The 22,744-nt window shown below is 55.2% G+C and overlaps 9 protein-coding genes across 9 annotated transcripts; 5 read left to right on the forward strand and 4 right to left on the reverse strand.

The window, feature by feature from the left end:
• The first annotated feature begins 259 nt into the window (after positions 1-259).
• On the forward strand, positions 260-2,416 carry TMS1 (Membrane protein tms1). The gene is made up of 2 exons (XM_062880604.1): positions 260-548; positions 615-2,416. The coding sequence occupies exons 1-2, from the start codon at positions 498-500 to the stop codon at positions 2,043-2,045; spliced, it is 1,482 nt and encodes a 493-aa protein (XP_062729553.1). The 5' UTR covers positions 260-497; the 3' UTR covers positions 2,046-2,416.
• Positions 2,417-5,319: 2,903 nt separating this feature from the next.
• QC761_601420 (uncharacterized protein) lies at positions 5,320-6,124 on the forward strand. Its single transcript, XM_062880603.1, has 3 exons — positions 5,320-5,719; positions 5,791-5,934; positions 5,997-6,124. The coding sequence occupies exons 1-3, from the start codon at positions 5,670-5,672 to the stop codon at positions 6,013-6,015; spliced, it is 213 nt and encodes a 70-aa protein (XP_062729554.1). The 5' UTR covers positions 5,320-5,669; the 3' UTR covers positions 6,016-6,124.
• On the reverse strand, positions 5,775-7,940 carry STR3 (cystathionine beta-lyase). Its single transcript, XM_062880602.1, has 2 exons — positions 6,412-7,940; positions 5,775-6,350 (listed from the first exon to the last, which is right to left on the reverse strand). Exons 1-2 carry the CDS (start codon positions 7,648-7,650, stop codon positions 6,264-6,266), a joined length of 1,326 nt encoding a protein of 441 aa, XP_062729555.1. The 5' UTR covers positions 7,651-7,940; the 3' UTR covers positions 5,775-6,263.
• Positions 7,941-8,411: 471 nt separating this feature from the next.
• On the reverse strand, positions 8,412-10,428 carry MSP1 (mitochondrial dynamin GTPase Msp1). Its single transcript, XM_062880601.1, has 3 exons — positions 9,908-10,428; positions 9,196-9,842; positions 8,412-9,143 (listed from the first exon to the last, which is right to left on the reverse strand). The coding sequence occupies exons 1-3, from the start codon at positions 9,974-9,976 to the stop codon at positions 8,630-8,632; spliced, it is 1,230 nt and encodes a 409-aa protein (XP_062729556.1). The 5' UTR covers positions 9,977-10,428; the 3' UTR covers positions 8,412-8,629.
• On the forward strand, positions 10,396-12,333 carry QC761_601390 (uncharacterized protein). Its single transcript, XM_062880600.1, has 2 exons — positions 10,396-11,887; positions 11,939-12,333. The coding sequence occupies exons 1-2, from the start codon at positions 10,609-10,611 to the stop codon at positions 12,133-12,135; spliced, it is 1,476 nt and encodes a 491-aa protein (XP_062729557.1). The 5' UTR covers positions 10,396-10,608; the 3' UTR covers positions 12,136-12,333.
• A 739-nt stretch (positions 12,334-13,072) lies between these two features.
• QC761_601380 (uncharacterized protein) lies at positions 13,073-15,523 on the reverse strand (the record flags this gene model as incomplete). The annotated part of the gene is made up of 3 exons (XM_062880599.1): positions 14,953-15,523; positions 14,683-14,875; positions 13,073-14,623 (listed from the first exon to the last, which is right to left on the reverse strand). Exons 1-3 carry the CDS (start codon positions 15,393-15,395, stop codon positions 13,073-13,075), a joined length of 2,187 nt encoding a protein of 728 aa, XP_062729558.1. The 5' UTR covers positions 15,396-15,523.
• Positions 15,106-17,591, forward strand: ARH1 (NADPH-adrenodoxin reductase; the record flags this gene model as incomplete). The annotated part of the gene is made up of 2 exons (XM_062880598.1): positions 15,106-16,106; positions 16,170-17,591. Exons 1-2 carry the CDS (start codon positions 15,840-15,842, stop codon positions 17,589-17,591), a joined length of 1,689 nt encoding a protein of 562 aa, XP_062729559.1. The 5' UTR covers positions 15,106-15,839.
• A 175-nt stretch (positions 17,592-17,766) lies between these two features.
• ETF1 (Electron transfer flavoprotein alpha-subunit) lies at positions 17,767-18,819 on the reverse strand (the record flags this gene model as incomplete). Its single annotated transcript, XM_062880597.1, has 1 exon — positions 17,767-18,819. The coding sequence occupies one exon, from the start codon at positions 18,817-18,819 to the stop codon at positions 17,767-17,769; it is 1,053 nt and encodes a 350-aa protein (XP_062729560.1).
• Positions 18,820-19,277: 458 nt separating this feature from the next.
• Positions 19,278-22,729, forward strand: ssr2 (SWI/SNF and RSC complex subunit Ssr2). Its single transcript, XM_062880596.1, has 3 exons — positions 19,278-19,696; positions 19,792-20,330; positions 20,411-22,729. Exons 1-3 carry the CDS (start codon positions 19,588-19,590, stop codon positions 21,821-21,823), a joined length of 2,061 nt encoding a protein of 686 aa, XP_062729561.1. The 5' UTR covers positions 19,278-19,587; the 3' UTR covers positions 21,824-22,729.
• The last annotated feature ends 15 nt before the right edge of the window (positions 22,730-22,744 follow it).

Below are 22,744 nucleotides of genomic sequence, written 5' to 3' on the forward strand. Positions count from 1 at the left end.
TCCCGCGCAGCCTTACACTGCCCTTTATTTCATCTCTACCATGGAGGATACACTTCTTAGGAAGCCAGTCACATATACCAAGGTCGCCTTGATATACAAAATCGTAACTGAAAAGCCAAAAACCCTAACCCAGAATCCTGCAGGCCTTCCCCCTGCTGTGGCATCTCCACCAATCAAATGCAGGTACCCCTGCAGAGTCACGTGAACTTGTCGTCCCAAGTTTTGTGGCGCAGGTGCAGGAGGCAGGATCCTTGGCGCTGCGTCACGTAACCTCCAGCCGCCGCAGCCGTTACCGTCGTCGTCGTCGTCAGTTGGCTCGATCCAGTGTTTCCAACATTCAAGTACATCCTAGCTACTGTCAACAAACCCCGAAGATAAACCCAACCAACCCCGATATCATTTTGCGCACGATATCCGATCGCACCTAACCACGAAATATTTCACCCTTTGAATTAACCCGCCTGGTGTGGCCTGAGGGGCTATACTCAACCACCGCGATGGGCGCCCTCCTCTCCCTCCCGCTGATGGCGGTTCCAAGCCTAGGCACAGTACGCGACCCCCATCATCCCCCAAGAACATCAACAAAGTGCGATAGACTGACGATATAACCACAGCTCCTCTCCTTCGGCGCAAGCTGCTGCGGAGCAGCAACCTGCTCAATGGTGTGCTCCGCCTGCGGAAAATGCGGCAACTCGGTCGCAACCCGCATAGCCTACGCCCTCATCCTCCTCGTCAACTCGATCCTCTCCTGGATCATGCTCACAAAATGGGCCATCGAGAAGCTCCAGCACCTCATGCTCGACTACGTAAAGATCAAATGCGGCGAGGGCGACTGCTACGGCTGGCTAGCAGTCCACAGAATCAACTTTGCGCTCGGCATGTTCCACCTCGTCCTTGCCGGACTGATGCTGGGGGTTCACTCCTCCAAGAACCCTCGCGCGGCGATACAAAATGGTTTCTGGGGTCCAAAGATCATTGCCTGGTTGGGGCTAATCGTGTTGACTTTTTTCATTCCGGATACGTTTTTCCAATTTTGGGGGAACTACGTCGCGCTGATTTGCGCGATGCTGTTTTTGATGCTGGGGTTGATTTTGCTGGTGGATTTGGCGCATAATTGGGCAGAGTACTGTCTTGGGCAGATTGAGGAGTCCGAGTCGAAGACCTGGAGGGTGGTTTTGATTGGGTCGACGTTGGGGATGTATGTGGCTAGTTTGGCCATGACGGTGGTGCAGTATGTGTTTTTTGCCGGGTCGGGGTGTTCGATGAACCAGGCGGCGATTACGATCAATTTGCTACTCTGGCTGGCCATCTCGGTCATTTCGGTGCACCCGACTGTGCAGGAGTATAACCCCAAGGCCGGGCTGGCTCAGGCGGCCATGGTGGCGGTATACTGCACCTATTTGACCATGTCGGCCGTGTCGATGGAGCCGGACGAGACGGAGGATAAGCATTGTAATCCGTTAATTGCGGGGCAGGGGACGAGGACTACAACTGTGGTTATTGGTGCTATTGTTACGATGTTGACGGTGGCGTATACGACCACCAGGGCGGCGACGCAGTCTCTTGGTTTGGGGGGAAAAGGTGGGGGACAGATTCGGCTGCCGGAGGAGGACGAGGTTGATTATGAGCACAGCCTCATCACCACGCAACCGGATAACTCGCGGCGTCAGATGCGTGCCGAGGCGCTGAGACGGGCGGTGGAGGAGGGGTCCCTTCCGGCGGATGCGCTCTTGTCGGATGATGATGATGATCATGTCCATGGGCACTCACCCAATGGCGGGACGATGGACGATGAACGGACGAGCACGCAGTACAGTTATGCCATGTTTCACGTCATTTTCTTTTTGGCGACGGCGTGGGTGGCGACGTTGCTGACGAGCGATTGGGATGATGGGAAGGTGGCGGATGGGGGGGATTTTGCTACGGTGGGGAGGACGCTGTGGGCGAGCTGGGTCAAGATTGTGAGCGGGTGGGTTTGTTATGGGATGTATACTTGGACGCTCGTGGCGCCGATTGTGCTGCCGGGGAGGTTTGAGTTTGAGTAGGTAGGGGGAAGATGAGGGCTGAGATTGGGAAGAGAGGAGGGTGCCGAGAGGGAAGGGGTCAGGGAGAGTGTATTGCATAGGACAGCAGAGCTACTACGGCTGCAGATTCTGGGGTTTTTTGGGCGTTTTGGAGTTTTTGGGCAAGTGTTTTGGTAGCAAGCAAGGGTGTGGTTGTTCTTGTTTGTGGTGAATATATGGATAGGACCGAGACCATTCCCTCTATGGCCAACTGCTCCTTATGTTGAATGAAGAAAGTGTGAATATCTCTCAATAGAGACGCGGTGTCGGTCGTGGAAGATCACTGTTCTTCAGCCTCATATAGCTCAGGACCTTATGTACCATCCGGCTCTCAAAGTCTTGATTCAACCTTACAATCTCAATCAAACATGGTGGGCTAGGTGGGATAGCAGGAACGGTGAAGGGGAGCCTCGACTCTCCGAATCCTCCCCTAGGCCGCCCATTTATCCCCCCTCTACCCTTTCCTGTCTATCGACTTCTTTCCCCCCACTGTCTAAGCTAGTTCAGGGGTGTGTCTGTCCATCTGCAGATATGATGCCGCTTTGTTACACATATTTACCCGTCAAGGTTCTCAGCCCGTCTCACAATGCTGCAATGACGGAGAACCCTCTCTCCGCGCTGGTTAGATTAACATGGTCTCTGCTGAGTACTGTAGGAAGCCGTCACCGAGGCCAAGGGAGCTCTGGAAGTATGCACCGTACTCTCTACCTGTGTGTTCCACCAAATAACCCCTCCCCCCCCCCCAATCTCTTCATGCCGTGCATGTCAACTGTGTTTGCCAAAAAGGCAATCTCGGCGAGATACCGAAAGTGAGCGAGGCCATTCCACAACCTTCTCACCATCGTGGGGTAAAATGACTTTTGTTGGTGTAGGTGTCGGTATTACATCATCCATGTACCTGTCCTTCTCTTCTCCATATCAAGACACATAAGGTATGTTCCCCCCTATCCCGAGACGAGCCGTCTCGTCCCGAACCTCCTTCACACCATCAGCCGAAGAGAGTGGTGTGTAGGATCCGATACGGCGGAAAAGGGGGGTGGGCGTGTAATCTTGGGGGTCCAAGACGCATGTGGGAGAGGACATATGACCTTGTGATGGCGTCCTGCAAGCAGGGGAAAGTGAGGTAGGTGTGGTTGCGGCTTTGATATCATGGTCCGGTGAGGCATCTAAAGTGCATGTAGATTATGTCCCCAAAGAACGACAAGCCCGGAAAACTATCGCGATGGGCTGGGCTCGGTACCTTTGCGATTATCTTGCTGAGTTGCGTGTAGGCCTTGCCGCCCAGCCGGCGTATGTCGCTCCTGCTGCTGCTCAGCTCTGGTTCCTGTGTAGAAAGGAAAGCAAATGTTAGCTCCCCCATATACCTACTCCCACAACTGCCATCCGTCAAAAGTGTGCAAGAAGAGCTCAGTGTTACTCCCCATGCGCATGAGAGAAGAGAGAGGGACGCATCGTAGAAATGGCGCAATCTTTCAGAGCTGCCCGACATGTAACCCGGCAACGAGCGAGCGGGCCAAACTTCTTCACCTAGAAGTAATCCAACAACACCCCAACCCAAGGTGATAATTAATCCTAATTCCGAGATCTACGGCCCGAATCTCGGCCGGAAGAAACTACCTTCCACGCATCGCATCAGGCCCAGACCTACCTAGCTTTTGACAGGGAGGGCGCATGGAACAAAAAAACCTCCTTAAGCGAACTGCTGCTGTCAAACACGAAATGATAGGTGTTGTACAAGTCTCACCCCCCCTCCCCCCCCCTCCGCCTACCTGCCTACCTGCCTACCTACCTACCTACCTACCTACCTACCTACCTACCACCCACCCCAGGGCAGGAGATAGGAGAAACCGTCCCAGCGGTGCAACAACAACTGGGTCAAGACCAGGACAGAGACCATGCACCCAAGTGGCCTGGGGTAACCAGGCCGCCGCCGCCGTGTTTGTACAACAACAAAAAGGGTCACGCAAGAAAAAAGCGAGCAATATCCCTCCCTCTCCTAGTATTCTTCACCCCCAGCGGCGGCCGAGTCGCATCTTTCCCTTAGGTACACCAAAAAGATCCTATCACCAACCCCCTTCCATCCATCCATCCATCCATCCATCCATCCATCCATCTATCCGACACCCACCCCATCACCCTGGGCAGCATGTCGGCACTTCGTTCAAAAGATTGGGGGGTGGGTGGGGTGTCAAACCACGAGCCTTGTCACAAGACCACTCCATTAGCCAGCTATCGTGCAAGGTGGCTTCGAACAAACGGGAAGCTGCAGCCGCATAAAGGGAGGAAGAGTTGGGCAAAGCAGAACAAGGCCCAAACATCCACCGCTTTTCTGCGCTGATTCCGTCAAGATGCTGAACCGGGATAGCCGCTTTGGAAGTACAGTGCAGGAAATGTAAAATGCTGTGTGTGGTGTTGGCAGCAGAAAGAATAATATCTCGTCGAGATCGTGGAGAAAGCAGGACTCGAGGTTGCCCCCCGCAACACCAAGATGGTATTGTCATGATAAACGAGCATGCAAAAGAAGAAGACCCCGAGGCCACAGGAATCTCGCTGCAATATCTTGCAGCAGCGCATAACCCACAAAAGAAGCCAAGTGCTCTCTGCATGTACGGAGATGTCAGCAACTGTCGTGCTTGAGAGAGAAAGCGCAGCTAGACCTCCTGAGCACACTGGCAGCCTGAGGAGTCTGGACTGCGAGAGTTCCCTCTGTAACCGCCGCATCCGAAGCAAACAAGCCTTCAACGACAAGCCTCCAGCATACACAATCTTCTCGGTCTCGTCGGTCTTATCGAGCCGCGTTGCAGATATACAGCATACATCTGCACAACCCAAGCCCACAGCTGCGCGGCAATATCTGAGCTCTCTATATCTCGTAGACCGGTTGCCCCCCATGGGGGCCCGACCCTCTATCGTCCGGCAGCATGCCAACAAAGCATCGTGAGAAGAAGAAAAAAGGTGTGGTCGTACCATAGTTACTAGCAAACCACCACCGGTCGGAGGACAGCAGCGAATCGGCATCAGACGCAAAACGAAAACACCAAATAAATCCTCGGCTTGTATCAGAGGTCATCATTCTCATGACGCTGACCGATGTCATTTCGTGAGCAGCGCGCTGAGGCGTCGTTGATGATGCGTGTACCACCGAGATAACATCTTCGGAACAGGGACATGGCCTGAGACCGTGGGTGGGAAAAGTGAGCTGTCATGTCCACACCAAGATGGCCCAACGCACATCCAAGCCCCTAGGTGTCACAGTGACTGATCGGTCGCAGCATCCTGCAAAGTGAGCGGCTCAAACATCTGTCCCCGGTCAGTTGGCATGGCGCAATGGTGGAAGTTGTTATGAATGTAGAGGCAACGCTAGAGCGATCCCCCCGTTCCTTTCTATTCCTCTCGTTCTACCTCAGCGGCCTGGTGCGCGGGACGTCCCGCAACACCGAGGGCCGTCATCATACAGCTGGTCGTCTCAGGAGGATGACCAGAACATAAAAGCACCATCCTCCCCCGGTTGTGCCATGGAGCAAGAAGGCTTCCTGTGCACCCGCAACATCACCACTCGAGAAGACCCATCTGCCCCCACCCAAACCCCCTTGGCCCCAGGCGACCATGCCTCACAGCGTGAGAGATGACAAAGCTTCTGGGGACCACAGTCAATGGTTCGTGATACCCAGCCGTTCTGCCGCATATTTTCCGAGGGGACTCCCTCTTACAAGTTCCATAGTTCCAGCCGACACCAGGTCACTCCCCCTCCGTCCAGTCAATCTGGGTCCTCCTCACAGGAGGAATCGCCCATGCTGAAGGCTTGGGAAGCCGAGCATAACCCCAGCAACCTCACCATCACCGAAACGCTTTTCCAGAGCGGGTTGACGAGGTGAGTCGTGATTGATCCTGTGTCTCCTAGGCAGTTGTTTTAGTAGTACTAAGCGATTGAAGTGCCCGCACTGGGGCTTGACGCACCGCCCGCAGCATCGGTTTGGGGTTGCTTTCGAGGCCGAGAGCGTGTTGTGATGAGGACAAGATTTTTGGCGTTCAACGTCTTGACAACGATATCCGTTGTCGTTGTATATTTCATTACTTTTGGTGTATCCCAGATATCCGCCCAGCATGCTTGTAAGGGGAATGAAACCAGATGAACATCCCAGACGCCCACCGTTTCCCGTGCAGTCCGAAAGTCGTCAGTCGTAATGGCTAGGTGCGAGCCTAAGCTGATGGTGTCGAGCTTCCGCCGTTGGCCTCATTTGCGTGAAAGCCATCGATCGTCAGCGTCACAGCGCCGGCTTGCACAAGCTAGAGTCAAAATGTCAGACCGAGCCATGCATCAGAAAGCGGTTTGGGAATCACAACTTACAGCACGAGTAAGATCGTCGATGAGATCGTCCACGTCCTCGATACCCACACACAAGCGAATGATGTCCTCAGGCATCTGCCTCTCCGCCCTTGTCTTTGCGTCGATGCTAGCATGGCTCATACGGCATGGCATGCTGATCAAGCTATTGACACAGCCGAAACTGACACTGATGCCCCAGAGCCTGGCAGCTTCCACTATCCTCTCGGAAAGGGCGACATCGCCAGTCTCAAAGGAAAGCACGGCACCGGCACCACGAGCCATGGACCAGTGCAGATCGTACTGGGGATGAGACCTGAGACCTGGATAGCGAACTTTGAAGCCGTGTGACTCGAGAAACTCGGCAATTCGTTGAGCGCTGGTCTGCTGCTTCTCCATGCGGATGGCCAGTGTCTTGACACCCCTCATGAGCAAAAAGGAGTCGTTGGGGGAGAGTCCACAGCCGGTAGCATTGATAGTAAAGTACATCTTGTCTCCGATCTCTGCGTCATTGACGGCAATGACACCGGCCATGATATCGTGGTGACCGGAGAGGTACTTGGTGCCGGACTCGTAGGAAATGTCGGCGCCGAGATCCAGAGGGTTGCAGAGCATGGGCGACAGCATGGTGTTGTCGACGACAACCAATGCCTTGCTGTTGGCCTCGTGCGATGCTCTGGCGATCGACGCGACATCGACGATCTTGATCAGCGGGTTCGTCGGCGTCTCCAGCAGAACCATGGCCGTCTTCTCCGTAATCACCTCCTTCACGGCGTCGACGTTGGTGGTGTCGACGTGATGCACAACAACCCCCTGGTTGTTCTTCAGATATGTCAGAAGCCGGTTCGTGCCACCATACAAATCATCGCCCGTGATAACCTCGTCACCTGGTTTCAGAAGGCGTGTAATGACATCCAATGCACCCATTCCCGAGCCGACAGCCAGGCAGCGGGTCGCATTCATGATCTTGGCCAGGTGGCGTTCAAGATGGGTCCGGGTAGGGTTTCCCGATCGAGTGTAGTCATACTCGTTGCCGCCGTTGGAAGACGTTTGCTTGAAGGTGGCCGACTGGTAGATCGGGATGCTCGAGGCACCATACTGGTCCTTGGAGTCAGTATAGACGAGCTCGGTTGCGAGAGCATACCGGCGTGACCCAGGGTGCGGACTCGATGGGGCAGGTGATGGGGGGAGAGCATGGCCATCGAGATCGACTCTGGAGAGGGCCTTCTTCGCGGCCTGCGCGGGCGTACTTGGGGAAGCCATTGGGAGCGAGTTCCTGTGTGGTGGGGTGACAGGCAGGTGACTCAATATCAGGTTTGTTGGAGGCGGGGTGGTTTTTGCGGGATGGAAGCCGCAAAGGTAAGGTAGGTATCGGAAACACAAGAGGAAGGAGGGCCAATGCTTTGTGTTGTAGAGTCAAAGAGTCGAGAAGAGGATATGATACGATATGATATGATATGGATTTTCCGGGGAAAACTGGATCGGCGCGGGACAGCGTTGCGTCTTTTCTCTCCAAGAGTTGTCAGTATTCGATGATATGATTCGGGGATTGGGGGTTGGCTGGTCAGTCTGTAACACACTGCCATCGCGACCGCTCTTTACTCCGGAGTCGGACAGGAGTTGTTCTGCTAAGGGGGTACTCGGGGTTCTGGTGGCAAACATGTGACAAATCAGGTAGCGCCGTAACCAACTTACAGCAAAAGCGCAGTGGGTCATCCAAATGACGTGCTTGCCTGCCGCGGATGAACCCGTTTTGACAGCAATGTACGAGCTCACTTAGCTCACTTACATGGTATGATGACTCTGAGCAAAGAGCGAGGGCACTGTCACGTCAGCCCGTTACCGTAATCTCTTCCGGTCTGCCCTCTCATTCCTATAGGGTAATGAGGGGAACATGGTCATCCATCTTGATTTGCCGTGTCAGTGCCCAAGGCTCAGCTCCGGGCCGACAGCAGCCAGCACGCCGGCTAAAGGCTATGCCACGAAGTATCACTATCACCATGAGATAGAGACCTGTTTCGTGTGTCTGGTTGGTTATCTATTACTCTAAAGCAGACTTTGGAGATATTGGAGATGAAACTCGCTCCCCCCCTTGTCTGTCCAGCCGGGGAAGCATGCCGCTGTGTCAATCGCTTGTTCCGCCAACCCCCAATCTGTTCGTGATATACAAACAGACACTCTGATCTATCGCTGCTCGTTTATCTTATCAATGCCATGAACCATGAACCATACACCCATCCCTCTAAGAGAGCGTGGTAACAACGTCCTCTTCGAGTTCCTGGACATCGCGCCATTCGCTTTCGGATTGCCCGTTAGTAGCAGCAGGCGGTGGCACATGAAGGACCTGTCCGCCTCGCCGACCGAAGAAGTCATCGGTTCTGATACCGCGGACGCCCTCAGGGGCTACCCGGGACATGGACGCCCCGGACGCACGATGCTGGCGGATATACTCTCTCATGGGAACCATGGCGGCGTCGCGGCACGCTTCCTTGAGATCACTTCCGGACATGCCCGCCGTGACCTTGGCAATATATTCAACATCAAAGTCCGGATCAAGCTTGGTATTCCCGAGGATCAATTCGAGAATGCGACGACGCTGCTCAGTTCCCGGAAGAGAAACAGGGAATTTCTTGGGCATTCTCCTGAGAATGGCCTCGTCGATGGCGTTTATCCTGTTGGTGGCACCGAGCACAACAATGCGTGCAGGAACACCGGCGGCGTTGGACGAGGTGAGACCATCCCATAGCGTCATGAATCTGGGCAAGGTCAGAAATAAGACGATATCAAACGGCAACAGGGGCCACTTACTCAGCCTTGACCATGCCACTGGCTTCGTGCTCGCCATTGTGTCGTTGCCCCAGCACAGCGTCAATCTCATCGATGAAGATGATGGCGGGCTCAAGCTTGCGCGCCAGAGAGAAGACGGCACGGACCAGCTTGTTGGAGTCGCCATACCATTTTTCCGTAAGTGTCGAGATGTGAAGGTTGATGAACGAGGCACCGCTCTCGTGTGCCACAGCCTTTGCCAGCATCGTCTTGCCACAGCCTGGTGGGCCGTACAGCAGCACGCCAGATGGTGCAGCCAGGAGAGACCCACCATGCTGGTACAAATGTGGCATCGTTAATGGGTAGATGATAGCCTCCTTCACTTCTTCAATGATTTCCTCCAATCCTCCAATGTCGTCAAAGCCAACCGGGATGTCCTCTGGCGCGACGACCTCCAGTGCTACCTGGTTTTCGTACTCGTTCAGAACCAAGTCCTCAACGCTGGTCTTTTGTGATGCATCTGTGTTGGCTGCGTCATTTGCGCTGTTCTCGGCAATCTTCTTTCGTATCCTTTGCAGGTTCGCCTGTGCCCTTTTTCGTGTCGCTTCGTTCTTCTCGTGGTCTGGGTCGACTACCCGCGCAAAGTAGGGGGCGACGACATCTTTGAGTAGCAGGTACGCGGTTAGGGCCTGGGGGAAGGAGTCAGCAAACACATGATCACATATGCGCACGTAGGGGACAGCATAGTCCGTACACCAGCTGCAAGGAGCATGCCCGAGGTCAAACCCGCCCCCAGATCTCTTAAGCGCTTGTTGTCGCTCATGCTGTCAGCGCAGCGGTGCGAGATGTCGCACAGCTGCTAGGTGTCGGTTCAACCAGAAGTGGGGTTTGAGGATTCCTGGCAGGTCAGACAAGGTGATAGCAATGGGTTTACAGGGTCGTTTATATAGGAGTGCCAATGGGTGATGTGTCGTGGCGAGGGGGAGTTGAATGCACCGAGGAGCAATGGCAGGTGTGCCGACAGCCAGCCCGCCAGCGGCATGACCCGACCGACGACCATGTGCAAGCGCCACTCAGTGGCTGAAAGACCAGGGGGTTTGTGCGACACCGAGTGGGCCTGGGCCACGTAGCTGGGTGCTCTAACCGTATCTGTAGTAGTTGCTACCAAGCGGTGGCCCATGCACAATGCCCCTCCTGCGACAAAGTAAACAAACTGCAAGGGCAACGCGAGCTGAGAGCCGCAAACCTTCCCCCTAACGCGTCGCTACTCAGGGCACTGCGCATCGCCACACTTTTTTTTTTTCGTTTTTTTTGTTGCGACTGCTGCTTGTAATTATTGCGTAAGGCTCAGGTGAAAACGGACGCACGGGACTCTTTGTGTCTCGAGCTATTCAACTTTTGGCATTTTTGTTTGAATCCATAACCGTCAAGGAATCCCAAGCAGGGGTTTGCTCAATGCTAAGAACGAAGATCCGCTCTCAGCTGCTGGAGCTGGTGGATTCGGATTCAGAAGACGGACTGGGTGGAATTGCGCGCACATCATCATCATCATCATCATCATCAACCTCAACTGCCGCTGCCAACATTGGAAGACCGCGCAAACTAAACTCCAAGAAAACAACCACATCCGCCATCATGCCGCCAAAGAAGAGAGGAGCTGCCGCAAAGGCAACCGCCGCGTCAAAAGTTACCAAGCCAGAACCAAAGAACACCGCCACGACGCGTCGCGCTGCTGGGAGAGTCGCGGCAGCAGTAGAGAAGGAAGTTCTAGGAGATGCGCCAGCTGAGAACGCGCCGGCCGAGAAGCCAGCAGGAAGAGGAAGAGGGAGACGCGCCGCTGCGGCTACTACACTAGTCGAAGAAGAAAACACAGAAATGGCCGACACCACCACCACGTCAGAAACCACTAAAACCACCCGCGGCCGTCCCAAGAAGACTGTCGCAGGTAGGAAACCCTCCGCCTCCTCCTCCCCAGACGAAACGGTCGAAATCCCAGAAACTCAACCCTCCGCCCTCGAGCCCGGAACGCCCATTTCCGACAACGACACAGCAGGCCCCACCATCGCACCTCCCCAACCGCGTTCCTTTTCCGTCAGCCCCCAGAAGAAACGCCCATCCGTCACCACAACCACCTCCTCTTCCGAAGCAGACCTCCGCCGCCGCCTAGGCGACCTAACCAAATCCCACTCGGCCCTCGAATCCAAATACAACGCTCTCCGCGACACCACCGTCCCCCAAGCCGAAAAAACCTTTGACTCGTACCGGAAAACATCCGAGTCCAAATCCAAGCTCGCGGACCAGCTGATTGCCTCTTTAAAAGCCGAGCTTTCCACCGCTAAACAATTCAGCGCTGTCATCCCCTCCCTCCAATCTGACCTGTCAACCGCCCAGGCTCAAATCGTGAAATTTGAGGCTCAGGTTGCGGAGCTGAACAAGACGATTGCGGAGCAAAAGACGGAGATCAAGGCGCTGAATATGAAGTTGGCTGCTGCGAGGAATGCGGAAGCGGCGGCGAATAGCAGGAGTGTGACGGCACAGGTGCCGGGGAGTGCGATGAAGAAGACGTTGGGGGTTGGTGGGGTGAGGGGGACGGGGATGCAGGTGCAGGAGGCTACTTTGGCCGCGCAGAGGAAGGAGGATCTGTATGCGGATTTGACGGGGTTGATCGTCAGGGGGGTGAATGTGGGGGGGGAGGGGGTCGAGTTTGATTGTTTGCAGACTGGGAGGAATGGGAGTAAGTTTTCCTGTGACGGTGGAGAGAAAACGGTGGCTAATATGATGGCAGCATTACATTTTAAACTCACAATGTCATCTGGGGATGGGGATGAGTCGCAGTGCGAGTATAACCCCATGTTGGATACCAATAGGGACAGGGCGCTGATTGATGTGCTGCCGGAGTTTTTGGTGGATGAGATTGCTTTTCCTAGGGCGCAGGCGGGGAAGTTTTATCAGAGGATCATGAGGGCTTTGAATGAGTCTTGATGTGTATATACCGTAGACTGTAGGATAACCTTGGACAGGACATGGGTGCTTGTGGGATTATCATCATTTGGTGGGTTTTCTATCCTGTAACTTGTTGGCATTATTCACGGCATGGTGGGAGAGCATGGTTTGCTTTTTGCGGAGTGGTGGGTAGGATATTGGCGGTTGGAGTTTGGGCACGTTTTTCCTCAATCGAGAAGTCATCACTTGAAACAGTACTAGCACGTCTCCAGTCACCATCAGTGTGTGCGGTGAGAGGCATGCGTTTTAGGTCGGACGGTCAAGTGTTAGAAGACGGCTGGGCTCGACAACAAGCTTGTCATCTAAGTGACAGACAATGTTTCTGTCTCATCTCGTGTTGATCATATGTTGAGCTCAGAAATTCGGATCCAGGAGCAGCCGCAGAGGACGTTCACCCCCACCCCCCTCGGGTTTTCGTAACCGGCCACCCAGCCCGGGGGTTGGCCGGTGAGCTTTTTGCTGTTTCTCGACTTTTTTATCTTGTTCCATACGTCAAGGGTAATATAATGAATTATTGTTTTGACAGGCAAGTCTGTTTTCTTTCTTTCCCATGTAACAAGATGGATCATTATCTAGCAGCAAGGCTTTCCCAAACCACAACAAGTGAGGTCGTGCCCCTTCTACCGCTCCAGCAAACCACTGTCCTGATGGAGGTTTCGATTTAGAGCAACAGAGCAAACATGACATCGTTTCACTTGACGTTATCGACGGTGGAAAAGTAAATATACCCATCCCTTTCATGTGACCAAGGCCATCAGAGATACTGGATACAGAAAAGACATGTATAACATTCCCCCCTTCCCCCCCCCCCCAAACCTGTTCATTCGCATAGGTATTCATACATCCCATTCCAAACCCATCCCTCTATCCCCCTCTCCAATTAAGAAAACCCAACCCATCATCCCACCCCCCATCCCTACTCGTTCAAAACCGAATACCTACTCCTCATGGCAGCCACATGCCCCCCCTTCACCTCCCCATTCCCCTTCTTTTTCTTAATCTCCAAAGGAGGAGGCGTAACCCCCGCCCTCCCCTCCTCCGCCTCCCGCCCGCTAACATGCCTCATCCTCACCCCCATTCCCACCGGCCCACCATCAAAATCATTCCCACTGCTCACCTGCCTCATATTATTCCTCGTCTCCTCCTCCTCCACAACCCCGCCAAGCCCCAAACTCCCCACGATAACCGGCGGCGTCCTCGCCCTCAAATCCCCATACGGCTTGGAATAAAAACTCGAATCCGTCTGGATGGAACTCTGTCTATTCAGCTGTTTCCGAGCAGGCGTCTTCATCTCTGTTATGTCGCCAGACACGCGGCGGTCATTGGGGCTGACCTCCCCCAGGATTGAATCCCTCAGCCTTGAAAAGGGGGTGGAATGCCTCTTTGGTGGCGGGGACGGGGAGCGTGGGGGGTGGGAACCAAGCGGGTTGGGATGGGCCGGTGAGGGTCCGAGATTAGTCCTGTAGTTGAAATCATTTTCATCATTGTCCGAAGACTCGGAGTCGGGGTCGAGGGTTTGGTACTGCGGGTTTCGCTGCGCGGTGCGGCTGACCAGGCTGGGGGTTGTGTACCATGCCTCTGTGAACCTCGCTGTCCTCGGCTGCTGGACTTGCGACGGGGAAACCGGGGTGGGGTGGTGGGATTTAACAGCCGAAGTCTGAGGGTGGTCGTCATCGTCGTCGGAAAAGGTGGTTGGGGGGTTGAACATTGACCTTGGCCGGGGGGCGCCGAGATCCGTCTCTCCGAGTGGGAGCTCGGTGTAGGAAGCGCGGGATTTGGTTGGGGAAGATTGCCCGCTGGAATGGGCGGGAACAGGAGGAGGGGCGGACATGCGGTGAAAGTCCTGGGCTGTGCCGGAGGAGCGGTTGGAGTGGGGGATTTGGTATTGTCTCGACGGGAGGCCCTTCCTTGAGTCCTGGGAGTCATACGAGCTTTGACGGGTGTGCATGAAAGGAACGGAAGGGGGGCGGGAGGTGTCCGGATCGTAGGCTGGGAGGCTGTCACGGATGCGGTCCGAGAGGGTGCTGACGCGCTTTTCAAAGTCCGAGTAGCTGGTGGTGGTGGTGGCGGTAACGATGGAGGACTTGTTGCGCTTGTGGGCGCGGGAGGTGAAGCGGTTCTCGAGGGGATTCATGTCTGGGGGCATCATGGAGATGCGGCGGAACACGACGCCGAGCCAGAGGGAGATGGCGAGGGAGACGAGATGCAGCCCAGCAGCGCCCATGAGACCGTAGTAGAGGGAGGGGACAAAGTACTTCTGGACAAGATCTTGGTTGGTGAGAAGAGTGGACCACTTGTCAGCCTGGTTGCGGCATGAAAGGATGCCGTAGGTGTAGAGCGGGAGGACAGCAAGGTCAGAAATACCGCCAAAGACTTGGTAGGCTGCTGATGAGCCGGGGGTCTTGCCGGATGCTGGCTTGGAATGGTGGTAGATGGAGTAGATGCAGTGGATGATCACGACACCAAACTAGCAGAGTATTAGACCATGTGTGACTGAGAGTCGATATTCCACACGCAAGGACTCACGGTGACGCGCATAACCCATCCTGTTAGTTCTTCAAACCCCTTCAAGAGAATGCACAGAGTCAGAAAACCAAGGGCAGCAATCAACTCGAGCACACGCAGACACAGCTGCACAGCTCTCATCCCCTTGATCCAGCTCTTGGTCGAGGCACCCAGGGTCCTAAAGTTGGTCCGGCCTGTCGGGACGACATGGGCACTATGGTCAATGTTAGTACCTGGTTCCTGCATAAGACTGGAATGCAGAAATGCAGAAAAAGGTGTGGAGTTGCATACTCTGGATGGCGGTTGATCGAGACAAGCGGGCCGTTCGGCTTCGGCTTCGGCTTCTTCTTCTCATAACTCGCCCGAGTGACGGCCTTGGGGTCAAACACGGGAACAGGGAAGCGTTCGTCGTCCTTCAGGACTGGCTCGTACATGTACGGTTGGTTGGAGCCCCCCATGTTTGCGACCGGCGCCTTACAACGCTGTGGTTCTCTGGAGATGGTGATAATTGGAGGAGTGCGGTATGCAAAAAAACACACAAGAGAGGGCCCCGCGGGATCAAAAAGGACGTCAATGCCGGAGCTGTTCAGCTTGTGGTGCAGTTGATCCTCTTTTGACAAGCGTTGACGGGGCAACCATGCAAGCGCTGTCAGCTCTGCCCTGTTCGAGCTGTGCCAGCCATCCCGAGACGGGAAGGGGGAGCAAACGCCGCGGGACTTGACTGGATGAAACATGGTTGTATTTTGTCCCGAGTGTCACACCGACTCGGTCGTCGCACTCATAATTATCGCCATGATCTGTGGTCTGTCAGCCATGCCTTGACGTTGTTTTTGAAGTGATGCTCGGGCGGGGTTGTGATCACTGATGCCCTTGTTTCGGGGTGGGGTTTTTGCGATCCAACCTCCAAGCTTCCCTTGTCGGCTGCGACATCACTGGGCTGACCCCGCTATCTCCGGCCATGCCCCCACTAAAACATCCGAACTGTAGGGCCGACAACGCCGTTAGCAGCGCCGGAGCCGGGCCCCGAACCCTGAGTTTTGCACTGTGACTCGGTCCGTGAGCCGAATTACTTATTACATGTGGCTGGTGGCTGCAGTCTTCTTCTTTGTGCGTGAACCTCTCTACTCTAAACTGATATCAGCTCACCACCAGTGAGCTCGGCACCCGCTCTATTCCTCATGGCCACCATCGCCCGGGCAAGGCCGAGGGCTTTTCAACAATGGAATCGACAACTCGCCTTGGCATACACAAGCCAGGTCCGGAGGGCCTCCACCACTGTTGAGCCGTTCCGGCTAGCAATCATCGGCTCCGGTCCGGCTGGTTTTTACACGGCGTACCGTTTCATGAAGAACAATGAACACGCCAAGGTGGACATGTATGAGTCCTTGCCGGTTCCTTATGGGCTTGTGAGATTTGGCGTTGCTCCAGACCATGCTGAAGTGAAAGTAGGTATACATGATGCTGTCGCCCTTGTAAAAACAAAAGCATAATCACTGACAAGTTGCCAGAACTGTCGAGAGAAATTTGAAGAGGTAGCCGCTTCCCCTAACTTCACTTTCATCGGCAATGTCACCGTCGGTGCTTCTAGTGACCACCCAGACGGCGCCACCGTCCCCCTATCCAGCATTCTCCGCCACTACCACGCCGTAGTCTTTTCCTATGGCTCCTCCGAAGACAGGAAGCTCGGCATTCCAGGGGAAGAACTCAAAGGAGTCTTTTCAGCCCGTGAGTTTGTCGGGTGGTACAACGGCCTCCCGGAATATGCCGACCTCAACCCAGACCTTAGCCTAGGGGCGCATGGTGACACCCTCATCATCGGCAACGGCAACGTAGCCATGGACGTTGCCCGTATTCTCCTCAAATCCCCAGAAGAACTCGCCAAAACAGACATCGCTGCCCACGCCCTTGACGCCCTCTCCAAAAGCAAAACCCACAACATCCGCATCATCGGTCGACGCGGGCCCATCCAAGCAGCCTTCACGACCAAAGAACTCCGTGCCCTCTACAAACTCCCGGGTGTCGAGGTCCGTCCTTATGAACTCGAACACCCCACAGCCTACGACGTCCTCCCCCCACCAATAAAGCGACGAACGGAGCTCCTCAGCAAGGGCTCTTCCCTCCCACCAAACCCGTCAAACCCCTACCCCTCCGTCACCTTTGAATTCTGCCTCTCCCCTCTCGAATTCGACCACAAGCCTGAACAGCCCTCCTCCACCCCCCCAAACTGGGTCACCTCCGCCACCTTTGGCAAAACCGTCCTCCAAAACCCAAACCAGCACCACTCCTCCACCGACTACGAAACAAACAACCACAGGGCATACTACAACCAAAAAGCCACCGCCCGCCTCCCCCCTCAGCCCAAAACCGTCACCTTCAACACAAGGTACGTTTTCAAATCCATCGGCTACAAGTCCACACCCCTCCCCGAATTCTCTCCCCTGGGCATACCATTCAACACCTCCACCGGCGTGATACCAAACGACGGCATCGGCCGCGTCCTCACCAAACTCCACCGCCCGCATCAACTCCCCTCTTCTTCCCACCCTGCTCACCATCAGCCACATATCGAGCTGCCGCATCACTTCAAGGGGCTGTACTGTTCCGGCTGGGTGAAACGTGGTCCTCAGGGGGTGATTGCCGAGACGATGATGGATGCTTTCACCACGGCGGATGCCATCACCGAGGATTTGACCAAAAGGGAAAAGTTCCTGCCGGAGGGGGAGTGGGGGCAGGATGGGAAGGGGTGGGAGGCTGTCAAGGCGGAGGCTTTGAAGGGGAATAGCAATGCGAGGGTGGTTAGCTGGGAGGATTGGAAGGCGATTGACAGGGCCGAGATTGAGAGGGGGCAGAAGGCCGGGACGGGGAAGGAGAGAGAGAAGTTTGTGAGGAGGGAGGATATGTTGGCTGTTTTGGGGGACGAGGGGAGGTGAACGTGAATGGTGTTTGCACGATACGTAGCAAAGACATGTAAGGACCAAGCAGTAGGAGCCATATTTGTATCAAAAAACAGATCAGATTCATCCAAAAAAAGGTCGCTGTGGCCGGCCGGCTCATGGCTGGATATTTGTACATCTAACTAGTACATTTAACAAGAAATCAAATCCTCTACGCCCTCAGCTTCTCCGTCAACTCAGGCACCTTCTCGAACAAATCCCCCACCAACCCAACATCCGCCACCTGAAAAATCGGCGCATCCCCATCCTTGTTAATCGCCGCAATCACCTTGCTATCCTTCATGCCAGCCAAATGCTGAATAGCCCCCGAAATCCCCACCGCCAAATACAACTGCGGCGCCACCACCTTGCCCGTCTGTCCCACCTGCAGACTGTTGTCCGCGTACCCGCTATCCACCGCCGCACGGGAAGCACCGACCGCCGCCCCCAGCGTATCCGCCAACGGGAGCATAATCCTGTCAAACTCCTCCTTCGACTTCAACCCCCTCCCCCCACTGACAACCTTGGGCGCGGTCGCAAGGTCAGGCCTGTCTGACTTGGCGAGATCCTCCCCAACCCACTCGGTAGCGCTCTCAACCTTGGGGTCAACCCCCTCCTCCACTGCCGCTGTCCCATCAGCCGGCTCCGCAGCGGGGAAAGCAGTCCCACGAATGGTGATAATCCTCACCTCGTCCGAGCTCTCAACGGTAGCAATCGCGTTTCCGGCGTAAATCGGCCGGACAAAAGTCTTGTCGTTTTCAATGGCGGTGATGTCCGAGATTTGCTGGACGTCCAACAGGGCGGCTACGCGGGGGAGGAGGTTCTTGCCGAATGCGGTGTGCCCGGCGATGACGTGGGTGTAACCCCCCTTTTTGATGTTTTCCACCAGCAAGGGGGCGTAGTTCTCCGGGAGGCCCTTGTCGTAGGCGGCGTTGTCGACGGCGATGATCTTTTCTACGCCGGGGACTTTGGCGGCTTGTTCGGCGACGGGCTTGATGGAGCTACCGGCGAGGAAGGCGTGGATGGTGCCGCCGAGTTTTTGGGCGGCGGTGATGGCGGAGAGGGAGCCTGTGTTGAGCTTGCCGTCGCGTTGTTCGAGGACGGCGAGGGCGGAGAGGAGGCGGTGGAGGGCGGCGGGGGTAGAGCGGAGGGGAGAGAGGGTTGCGGATTGGAGGCTTGGACGGGTGAGGGCCGAGAAGGCTCGGCGGGTGGTGGTGGAGAGCATCGTGATAGCAGAACTGGGGATCTGTTGAAGTGGTGCAAACTCGGAGGCCGGCTGCCGAAGAAGGGGGAGAGGTTCAATCAGTGAAAATCCGGAGCAGAGTCGTGGCCGGAGTCGGGAATGCCCAAGGGGGAGTAGCAGATGCAGACAGATGCGCAGAATCAACCACACAACTGTCGATGACGGGTTGCGGCGGCCCGAGGTTAGCTTCTGATTGACGACCTTGCGATTGAGCGCATGGGGGGGAAGACCGTGGGACCGTAGTAAAAGTGGGGCATTTCCCCAGAACCGGAGGGGTTGCTTAGCATTGTGGCTTGTAGCATTTGATACTTATGGCTGGTGCGTGGTTTGGACAATATGAGTGGCTGGTGGGCTGTGTCCCACGTGACACGGGCGTTGCTTGGTGGTGGGTGCAGTGCTTGGCAGTTGCAGCAGGCTGAGCTGAGAACTGGCAAAAGCGGGCTCCTTCCCTCACCGTGGTCTGGCGCGCGAACAACATTTTCTCCAACGCGACTGACGGATCACGAACTCCCCGAAGCTGCGACCCCCATCGCGACCGCAAACATCTTGGATTTTTGACAGCCCACTTCGAATCAAGATCCCACCGGTTGCCCTTGGCATTTGGATCATCCACTTCTTGCCAGCTGCCTTTTGCTTTCATTGGGCTGCGCTCCTTGGCCTGCAGACTCAACATCGTCGCCCTCTTTTTATTGATTTCATTAGCCCCGTTTTGGTTTTGCGTCTATCATCGCCACTGTCGCCGCCGTCACAATGGATGAGAGCATGGTTAGCTACGGGACACCCACCAACGGTGCATCCCCTGGCGCAAACCCAATTCTTTCGCAACCCCCTCTCCCGGATGTCAATGACCAGAACGAAGGTTTGTAGATTGTTGTCTTGTCTTGTCTTGTCTTGTCGTGTCTTGCCTTGTCTTGGCCGCCCAGTCCCGGGCTAACGTGTTTTCGCCATGTGTAGATGTACAGATGGGTGATGGCCCAGAGCCAACAATCAAACAGGACAGCACCACGCCTGCACCAGGCGCCTCATCCGATAATCCCTTGGACGCGCCTGATCGCCCCCCTGCGGAATCGACAGCCCGCGAAGATGAAGAGATGGGCGACGCCTCTAAGAGCAGCGCTGACCAAGCCGATGGCGCTGCCGGGAACGAGGGGACCGGTGAGGTCAAGACCAAGGAGTCTGTCGAGAATGCTGCCAGAGAACATCTGATTTCGCAGACCCATGCCATCGTCCTCCCCAGCTACAGCGCCTGGTTCGACATGAACACCATCCACAGCATTGAGAGGAAAGCGCTACCCGAGTTCTTCAACAACAGAAATCGAAGCAAGACACCGGCTGTCTACAAGGATTACCGTGATTTCATGATCAATGCCTACAGGTTAAACCCAGTCGAGTATCTCACCATCACTGCCTGCCGTCGCAACCTGGCCGGTGATGTCTGCGCCATCATGAGAGTCCACTCTTTCCTCGAGCAGTGGGGGTTGATCAACTACCAGGTACTTTTCGCTTGGCGCGATGTTATATGCTCTACAAAAACAAAGAAAAAAAAACAAAAAAGTACTGACTTTAGCCACAGGTCGACACAGAACAGCGCCCATCGCACGTTGGACCACCGTTCACTGGCCACTTCAAGATCATCTGCGATACTCCTCGCGGCCTTCAGCCATGGCAACCCGCCGCAGACCCTGTCACCGTTGAGGGGCGGCCTAACAAGGACACAGAAGTCAAGGCGAGCGCTACACCCGCGCCAAAGTCTGAGCTCAACCTGGAAGTCGGCCGCAACATCTACGAGGCCAACGCTAAGAACACCAAGCTCACCAAGACCGAGCGCAAGACCAATGGAGAGACCCCAGCGACCAACGGTGTATCCGGGACCGACGAGCTCACCAAGACGCCCATCATCAGAGTCAACTGCTACAACTGCGGCACCGACTGCACGCGCATCTACTACCACAGCTCCCAGGCCGATCCCAATTCGAAGGCCAAGTACGACCTTTGCCCAAGCTGTTACCTCGAGGGCCGCCTCCCAGGAAATCAAACCAGTGCCCACTACACCCGGATGGAGAACCCAACATACTCTTCCATTCTCGACAGGGACGCACCATGGAGCGATGCTGAGACACTCAGGCTGTTGGAGGGTCTTGAGAGGTTCGACGACGACTGGGGTGAGATCGCTGACTATGTTGGGACACGGACCAGGGAGGAGTGCGTGCTCAAGTTCCTCCAGCTTGATATCGAGGACAAGTACTTGGAGTCGGAGAAGGTGGATGCACCGGTTGGCCTGCAAATGCTGGGCAGTCATGGCGGTCAGCTACCATTTAGCCAGACCGACAACCCGGTCATGTCGGTGGTGGGCTTCCTGGCCAGCCTTGCGGACCCGGCCAGCACTGCGGCTGCTGCTGGCAAGTCGGCCGAACTGCTGAAGCAGAATCTTCGCAGCAAGCTCGATGCCGTTCCCGAGGATGCCGAGGCCAATGGCAAGGGCAAGGAGAAGGAGGGCGAGTCGATGGAGCTGGATATCAGGCAAGAGGTTACCACCACCACCACCACGACAACGACCACAACCACCAAGACCAGCGCGCTGGCCAACATTCCTCTTGCGGCCATTGGTGCCAGAGCCGGCGGTCTTGCGTCGCACGAGGAGCGGGAGATGACCCGTCTCGTCTCCGCTTGCGTGAACATCACGCTGGAAAAGGACGAGCTCAAGCTCAAGTACTTTGACGAGATGGAGTCGATCCTGCAGTCGGAAAGACGTGAGCTGGAGAGGGCGAGGCAGCAACTGTTCCTCGATAGACTCTCGCTCAAGCGCCGCGTCCGCGAGGTTGAGCAGGGGCTCAAGGAGGCTGTTGCCACGGGGGGTGAGCAGGGCATCCGCATGGTGCAAGAGCTGGGGCTTGATGGGGAACGGGTGACGTTTGACGCGCCGGCACCGGCTGGGTCGGTGCAGCCGCTTAGTGCTGACGGGCAGCTCAAGAGATATGAGTCTTAGTATGGCGATTTGGTTGCTGAGGAGGAGGGTCACGGTTCGGGAGTGGAGTTTGGCAGTGAGGAATCTGAGTCTGGGCAGGAGGAGGAAGAATGGACTCCAAGACCTTGGGGGTTCTGAGATGCAGAAACGCGTTACTTGTGGTATGCGCGGGGGTCAAGTAGCTCGGCCTGGAGGTGGTTACAAGGTGTGCACCCTTTACAAATACTTCCTTTTCTTCTTTTTATTTTCTGTTCATTGGCGTCAAGGGTCGGTGCTCTGTGCAGGGGAGGGATGGATGAATTGTTTTTATGGGAGCTCTGGGAAGCAAATGGTGTCGTCAAATGCTATGCGTGGGCGTATGAAAAGAAAGACACTGGGCACCTTTTTGTTATGGCTTTACTATTTCTGTATCAAAATACCTACCTATCTTATTACGATGCAGCGGTTAGTGAGGGGTGAGGCGAGGTCTTGATGGCTCTGGGGAGGATATTTGATTTGAGAAAAGGTCTGCAAGTTACGTTAGATGAGGTAGTGATTGGTGTAATCAGTGTTTTGGCGTATTTGTTTATATTCAATCTCACAACGTGAGGCTGCGATAGGGGTACCGCTAACAGTAAGTAGTAGGCCGAGGTTGTTTCTTGCAGGTGGGACGGAGATAAATACCTAGTCTTGTGACCACCGGACTTGTCGATGACCCGGGAATATTGTAGGTAGTTCGTCGGATTGGGTTTACATATATGATCATGGTCGTACGGGTTGGGCCTACTATCTCCGGTCTTCAGGGTCTTTGGTATGATCAGTGTACAGGTACAAGGTGCATAATTGACATCTGCCCCGGGCAAAGCTTATTCACTCACTCATCGGCGCGCATTATTTACAAGAGGTGCGATTGGAGGAGGAGAGGGTATCAATATGCATAAGGTTTTCCGCTGGCATGTGAAT

This window comes from Podospora bellae-mahoneyi, chromosome 6 (genome assembly GCF_035222275.1).
Source record: "Podospora bellae-mahoneyi strain CBS 112042 chromosome 6, whole genome shotgun sequence".
Classification (NCBI taxonomy): Eukaryota; Fungi; Ascomycota; class Sordariomycetes; order Sordariales; family Podosporaceae; genus Podospora; species Podospora bellae-mahoneyi.

Coding starts and splice junctions, on each gene's coding strand:
- ssr2 (XM_062880596.1), top strand. CDS start 19,588: ATGGATGAGAGCATGGTTAGCTACGGGACACCCACCAACGGTGCATCC. Junction 19,697..19,791: donor TGTCAATGACCAGAACGAAG/GTTTGTAGATTG, acceptor CGCCATGTGTAG/ATGTACAGATGGGTGATGGC. Junction 20,331..20,410: donor GGGGGTTGATCAACTACCAG/GTACTTTTCGCT, acceptor CTTTAGCCACAG/GTCGACACAGAACAGCGCCC.
- QC761_601390 (XM_062880600.1), top strand. CDS start 10,609: ATGCTAAGAACGAAGATCCGCTCTCAGCTGCTGGAGCTGGTGGATTCG. Junction 11,888..11,938: donor GCAGACTGGGAGGAATGGGA/GTAAGTTTTCCT, acceptor ATATGATGGCAG/CATTACATTTTAAACTCACA.
- TMS1 (XM_062880604.1), top strand. CDS start 498: ATGGGCGCCCTCCTCTCCCTCCCGCTGATGGCGGTTCCAAGCCTAGGC. Junction 549..614: donor CGGTTCCAAGCCTAGGCACA/GTACGCGACCCC, acceptor ATATAACCACAG/CTCCTCTCCTTCGGCGCAAG.
- MSP1 (XM_062880601.1), bottom strand. CDS start 9,976: ATGAGCGACAACAAGCGCTTAAGAGATCTGGGGGCGGGTTTGACCTCG. Junction 9,843..9,907: donor GCATGCTCCTTGCAGCTGGT/GTACGGACTATG, acceptor TCCTTCCCCCAG/GCCCTAACCGCGTACCTGCT. Junction 9,144..9,195: donor AGTGGCATGGTCAAGGCTGA/GTAAGTGGCCCC, acceptor GACCTTGCCCAG/ATTCATGACGCTATGGGATG.
- QC761_601420 (XM_062880603.1), top strand. CDS start 5,670: ATGCCTCACAGCGTGAGAGATGACAAAGCTTCTGGGGACCACAGTCAA. Junction 5,720..5,790: donor TCTGGGGACCACAGTCAATG/GTTCGTGATACC, acceptor CCATAGTTCCAG/CCGACACCAGGTCACTCCCC.
- STR3 (XM_062880602.1), bottom strand. CDS start 7,650: ATGGCTTCCCCAAGTACGCCCGCGCAGGCCGCGAAGAAGGCCCTCTCC. Junction 6,351..6,411: donor TCGACGATCTTACTCGTGCT/GTAAGTTGTGAT, acceptor TTTTGACTCTAG/CTTGTGCAAGCCGGCGCTGT.